The following is a 6,583-nucleotide window of genomic DNA, read 5'->3' as shown; positions in this document are numbered from 1 at the left end:
TGAATTTGTTTAAATTTGGAAAAATCGATCGCTTATACTAATTTAATTAATCGCCTTTATTATGATATCATAATTGATTATATTGTGCCGCATGACGGCATTGTTGAGAAGGGGGCTCATAAATGGCATAGCCTATAGCTCGGGCCTCTTATTGTTCAAATCCGGCTCTAGATCCGGCTTCCACAAAAAGCAGTACCGTGGTAATTTTAAGGCAAATGGCCCAGACCAGTGGCTTTCAACTAAGTTTCCGCGACATGCTAGGGTTTCGCCAGTTTAGTGTAGGTCTTTAGTCCCTTATTTAAATTTGAGAATTCTATATAATAATATGCATATTCTTTGGATATAATCAAATATCTATCAGGTTTGCCATGATTAAATAAACTCGCTACAATGTGAAGCCCATTTCCTATTGTCATTATTAGGATTTATATATATGAGTATTTTAATTTTATCAATCAAATTCGATTTTTTTGCATCAAAAATATTGCACAGTTTTGCTAGTTTATCTTCTTTTTCGTTGCCAGTAATTCTAACATGTCCTGGGATTCACGCAAAATCTACGAAAATATTTTGCCTCCTGGGAGAAGAAAGAATAGTTTTATATTAAAAAACAGCATATGATCAATGAGGAAAATTTTACTTAGGGCCTGTACAAGGCCCAGATAATCGGTTAAAATCAAAACATGTTGCACGGCCGATGCAAAATTCCCACGGTAATGCCCTGTACATAGCATAAAGTTCAGATGTGAACGAACGTAACATTTTGTCAAGTGTGAAAGTTTTGGAAACGTCATACTTTAAAATACAAAATGAAGAACCACATCCCGTATCCGTCTTTGATCCATCGGTGTAAATCAATAAGTATTGACCGTATTTCTCGGTAATATATTAATCACATGCTTGTTTACTTATTGGTAAGGAATCTGTTTTTGAAATATTATTAGCAAACGATACATCAATATTTTGAAAGTTTCATTTCCCAAGGCGGTGACTGAAGAGCTGGTATACAATTAACCGAAATTTGCCTAAAAACATCCGACCAACATGTGGTGCTAGCATGTTGAAGGTTTGAAACAAGGGTGGCTTTGGATAAAGCTCGTGCCATGTTTGATCTATTATGTTGGTTTTCGGATATCGACTAATCTATAAAATTTTGCTCTTATATCTCAAGCCTGTTGGTGACGAAATTTAAGCGGAATCTCTCTACAGGTAACATTTAGGCAACAGATCGGTGTGCTGAGAAAAGAGCCACAGCAAATACGAAGAAATTTGTTTTGTATCAGTGGTATTTTCCTAATTACATACTTTGGTTCAAAATAATAGGCTCCTATTCCGTATTCAAATATTGAACATAATTTAAGCAAGGCTTCTTTGAAAGCTCTCCATGTTGTGCCTGTCAAAAGTTTCAACAGATTTAATCTTTAATCATATTAGTGTGTTACATGTTATACATGAGCTTTGTACGTCAACATATTGTCGAATATATAATATTTTGCCATTGAGATGGTAAATCCCCACTGACACCACAAACTGATTTTTGCATATTTGATATAAAAGCGTTAAATTTCAATACAATCTCCAATGTGGCGCAATCATCAGCAATTGTTCTGGATGTCGAGGAAATGTGTTTTGGAAGTTCATTTATCATGATTGTAAATAGCTATGGACTTCTCACGCTTCCTTGAAAAATTCCATTTTCCGATTTGAAACTGTTAGAATTAGTAGATCCAACCCGTACTTGGAAAAACCGGTTTGATAAAAACGACTTTATCCAAGATAGAATTAGACCCCTAATACCAAGGTTATGAAGTTTATAAATTAGTACTTCACGCCAAACCATATCGTAAGCTTTTTTAATATCAATAAACACTGTCGTTGCTTGAATAAGCCTTGTATATATCAACGTTCAGACTGATAATATTGTCCAATGTTGATCTATTCGACCTGAAACCAGATTGTGTTTCGTGAATTATATTAAACCTCTCGAGAAACCATTTCAATTTGTTGGTCACCATACGTTCCAATAACCTCACAAAAATTACTCGTAAGAGGTATCGGGCGATAAAATGACAGAGGGTTGTCCTTCTTCCCTGAATCGAATCCTGCCACGCGCCCTTCGGCCCACGATCGGTTTAAAAGCTGTAACAAGGTGGAGAGTATTTTCTTCATAATTTACCGCAGGAAATACTCTCCACCTTGTTACAGACATTAGTAGTCATAGTGGCTTTATTTCTATTCACGAAAAATTAGCTTTATATATATTGTAAATTCTAGAACAATTTTCTTTGTCAATATATGAAATTTGACTATTTGTGCTTAATGTTATAACTGAATCTGAAATTTTGTATAAATTAATTTAATTGACTAAATGTCATCTATTTACAATATGGCAGTTTTGCTATATAAAGAATTTGGACCGCCGTTAATAAGCGCGAAATTTAAAAAATAAAACAGTAGTACCGTGTTTCCCCAAATATATAAGACAGAGGCTTATTTCAATTTTTCTTCGAAAAATAACACTAGGGCTTATTTTGTGGGATGTCTTTTATTTTCATTATCAAAAATAAAATTATAAAGTAGAGATTACGAATTTTCAAATATATATACGAAATATGAATCGTGGCGTGATCCTCACGTTACCTCGGGTAATTGAACCTTTTCCCTCTCTCACACGTTTTAGATTAATCATATAGAGCGTAATCGTAGGAGAGAGTTCTTGCCATCGACTAGGACCCTGAAAAAATTCGTGCTTTCGACTGGTATTATTTTAAGGAGGAGGCTTACATAAAATCATTTTCAAAATTCAGGCTAGGTCTTATTTTCGGGGGAACACGGTAGCAGTATCAGACTATTAGAGACTATTAAAAGGAGATGGAGACTATCAAAAGAGATAAAATGTCATTAATAAATCATTTTATTGACAAATAATCACACCATCAAGAGAATGTATACGATTTGAATTTGGCAACCGCTTTCGTTCCTTCTGACACGGCATGCTTCTCAAGTTCGCCTGGTAAAATACTTTTGACGGCGTTCTGGATATCTCTTGCTGTCATTGTTGTCCGGTTTCCAGACTCCATTATTCTTTTGGCTTCCGTGGCGATTGCAATAAACAACTCATTTACCAGACTGTTCATAATATTCATAGCTTGTTTCGTTATTCCAGTGTCATCATAAATCTCTTTTAAAACTTTATACATGTTGTTTCTAAAGCATTCTTCTTCGGCCTTTTTCGCTCTCCCTGCGCTACCACCACTTGACTTTTGTGGACATTTTTGACTTGGTGACATTTTGGCACGTTTTGACGGTGGCATACTAAAACCCAAATGCATATTTAATTCATTCTGCACATCCATAAGACTATATACGGTGATACATAGTGAATATTTTCATCTAAAATCGGTGAGTTCTATTAAACAGGTTATTTTAAGTTGTTTAAAGTCGACGGACTCGGCATATTGCAAGATCCAACTCCCACTGGTAACGAGACGAAAGGGCGAAATTATCATCTAGAATTAATTAGTTTTATTTTCTATCGTAAAAAATTTAATATCTTTTCCAAGGCTATATTAAAGTAATACCCACTAACCTTCATTGAAAGGTTAAAAATTAGTCTCACCTTTTCACGAATTCGATTGCTCGTTTCCCTCTCTTCTTGTCCATTTGCCCATTTGCGGCGTTACATTAGATGGCGATGGCGGCATTCGCCACATTACTCGAAACCATATTTTCAAAATTTCGTAAAAGAAATTTCAAAGCACCAATTTGTTTTATTGTGACGTCATAGACGAAATCCAAAATTTACAATTTTTACCAACAGCAAAGGGAAACTCATTCTCCGCCGAATTAGAATCCTACTTTTGCTTGGATAACATTCAGAATCTTGTATTCTAAGTTGTTTGAGTTGGAATTAATATTTGTTCTTTTTGTTGGAGTCCATCTCTTTATCCATTATTTTATATACTTGTTTTAATGGCCACAACATCAGTAGTCTTCACATTTAAATATACATCGAAAAGTGCAAAACAATTGGTCTTTGGCGCTTGTCCATTTAAACCAGGGGTGACGAACCTGCGGCCCGCCAAAGAATTTTGTGCGGCCCGCGAAGCATTCAGACGATATAGTGTATGTTTGGCTTGAAGTCATAAACCTTCAGAGACTGTACATATAAAATGGGAGCGCCAGTATTACCTATATTATTGACAACGACATCTTGTTTTGTTGGATCAACAACGTATCAAAATAACCAATGTCTTAGTCTAGTTATGTTGGCTTATCGACAAACGGATAGGGATTAGGGGAGGAGGGGTAACCAACCTCACTTTACGAAAATGTAATGTTTCGGCGCACGATACACGGGACATCTGAAAGTGATAAAAAGTTTATAACTCCATCTCAATGATTAAAATACGTTTTGGTCTCACTCTATCTCAGGTATTGTACCTTTTACTGAAGATTTTTTCTTGACTTGACCTATAATCAGGGCTGCCATAACGTCCTTATTTTTGAGATTTGTGCATTTTGAAGGCCTTTGTCTTGGAAAATATTTTTGTCCTTATTTTTAAGTGACATGTGTCTTTATGAATGAATATACCGGTAAATTAAACTTTGAATTTGGTTTAGATCTGGAACTTCATAAGATATAAAATGAGTAAACGTAAAAACATTAACGAAACAAATGGTCAGTGTTTTGCGCACTGCAGTTTTGTGAATGTGACCACATTTACCTGGAATCCATAGGTAAAGCAGCAATTTATGCTCACAATGCAACCCAGAAGGCAGAAGCACAAGAACTCTGCTCAAGAAATTGAATCAAACCAAGAGTCAGTGATTATACAAGGGTCGCACTGCATGAATACATGCTGTTTATTTCATTCATTGTTATCTTATTACTATGTTTTTCTGTCCTTATTTTGGGGTTCATATCGATGGCAGCACTGCCTATAATACTAAGTCTAAAAGCGTAATAACCACCAATCTCACAGTCAAAGAAATCGAAATTTTAGATTACATAGCAGGATATGTTATTAGAAAAATTTATCACAGTGAAGAAATTTCTGCTAGTCATAAACTCCTATTGTTAAAAAAATTAACCTTAAGAAAGTGACAGAAAAAAAAGATATCACAACAAAACATGCTTATGGGGAACATTGGAATGGCTATCTCAATACATGCAAGCAGCTGAAATTGAACATCCGTGATCCGATACCTGATCAAGAAGAAAAACATTTTCAAATCATTCATGAGCGAATACCTCAATGTATTAATCAATGTAACTAATGTCAAGATGTAACAACACTACTTGAAAAAGTATTCAAAAAATTAGAGCAAATGTATAAGCAAAGTACTGCAGCCAAAATAATAACAACAAGATAGACAATAACTAGGATTCGTGGAATACGAAAACAATTAAAGAAAAACAGCAGCTAAAACGAAAATTAAGATATATGTGATTACAGTCAAGTTTCTGTACTCCTGAAGTATGCGTACTAAAAATTGAGGACACAGGAACGTAGTGTGTATACCACGTTAGGGTTAGGCCATTTCCAATTTTTCTTATCTCAGTTCTATTACAAGTTCGGGGACTATTCAAGTGAGTTTTGTAGTATTTGTACCTAAAATTATGACCTAAATTCAACTTGGTACACATACGGTGTTCCATTGTCCGCATCTTAGTACACGTACTTCTGGAGTACCCAAGTTTTTTTCTCAATAATCCATAGTAATACAATTTTTCTTCTCTTCTGTCGGCCATTATACAAACGTAAACGTGGGTCAATGTGCGCCTTGGCTGTGAACTGGATTTCCAGCCCACCACTTTGCGTCAATTCTGGGCGGCTATTTAGAAATTCTTACATGTCAATAAGAAAAATAAAAAAGCTTTTGTCTACAATGCCTTCCTATAATTCCAGATATTCCTAGCCTCAAATTTGCTATGTCGCGTGCACAAATGGTAGAGAGATGACACTCGTCGTCAATACAATGATTGCAATTTAGTAGTTCATGTAAACGTTCTAAAACGCTCCATGCTTTTCATTGCTCCCTTTTTAGAGAAAGGATTGCACGTAATAAACTCAATTTAAAAGAGGTATTGATGAGATTCCCTTATTTACGCGATTCGAAAACCCAAAAATATTGCGCTAACACATACTTTATTGTGTACCACATGTAAACCAAAAAGATAGATAGTTTGAAGGCGACTGGCGCATCATTGTTATAAGCTATCAATAGTTTTTAACTTGCGTTATATTATCTGGATATCTGTCGTTGTTTTTATTAGGAATGTTTATAATACACACGAGTGATATTGTTACATATCTAACCTTGAATTTCAACTAGTTAAGGTATGTAGTGTGATTTTTAGGAGTAAAAGTACAAACATAGGCGTAAATTAGTAAAAACAGAATTGATTATAGACTCGGTAGAAACGACGTGGACTCGATATCAAATCAGAGTCCAAAAAACGCCTGGATTCGACTCAAATCTGAGTCCCGGCCCATCCCTAACAGCGGAGTCCAGATGCTAAGTCGCTAGTGGGCTACATTGCTCCAAGAGTTTTACAGTGCCTTTCTCTTCACCTACG

The 6,583-nt window shown here is 35.3% G+C and overlaps 1 protein-coding gene across 1 annotated transcript; it reads right to left on the bottom strand.

The window, feature by feature from the left end:
• Positions 1-2,898: 2,898 nt before the first annotated feature.
• LOC120346244 (histone H2B 1/2-like) lies at positions 2,899-3,732 on the bottom strand. The gene is made up of 2 exons (XM_039415955.2): positions 3,620-3,732; positions 2,899-3,315 (listed from the first exon to the last, which is right to left on the bottom strand). Exons 1-2 carry the CDS (start codon positions 3,661-3,663, stop codon positions 2,937-2,939), a joined length of 423 nt encoding a protein of 140 aa, XP_039271889.1. The 5' UTR covers positions 3,664-3,732; the 3' UTR covers positions 2,899-2,936.
• Between the last annotated feature and the right edge of the window lie 2,851 nt (positions 3,733-6,583).

This window comes from Styela clava, chromosome 8 (genome assembly GCF_964204865.1).
Source record: "Styela clava chromosome 8, kaStyClav1.hap1.2, whole genome shotgun sequence".
Taxonomy (NCBI): domain Eukaryota; kingdom Metazoa; phylum Chordata; class Ascidiacea; order Stolidobranchia; family Styelidae; genus Styela; species Styela clava.
Note: the sequence above shows the minus strand (reverse complement) of the source record. Positions and strands in the feature narration are given on the sequence as shown.

Excerpts from the sequence above, each read along its gene's own strand:
- LOC120346244 (XM_039415955.2), bottom strand. The coding sequence starts at position 3,663 with ATGGACAAGAAGAGAGGGAAACGAGCAATCGAATTCGTGAAAAG. Across the intron at positions 3,316-3,619 it reads GCAATCGAATTCGTGAAAAG|TATGCCACCGTCAAAACGTG; the intron begins GTGAGACTAATT and ends TTTGGGTTTTAG.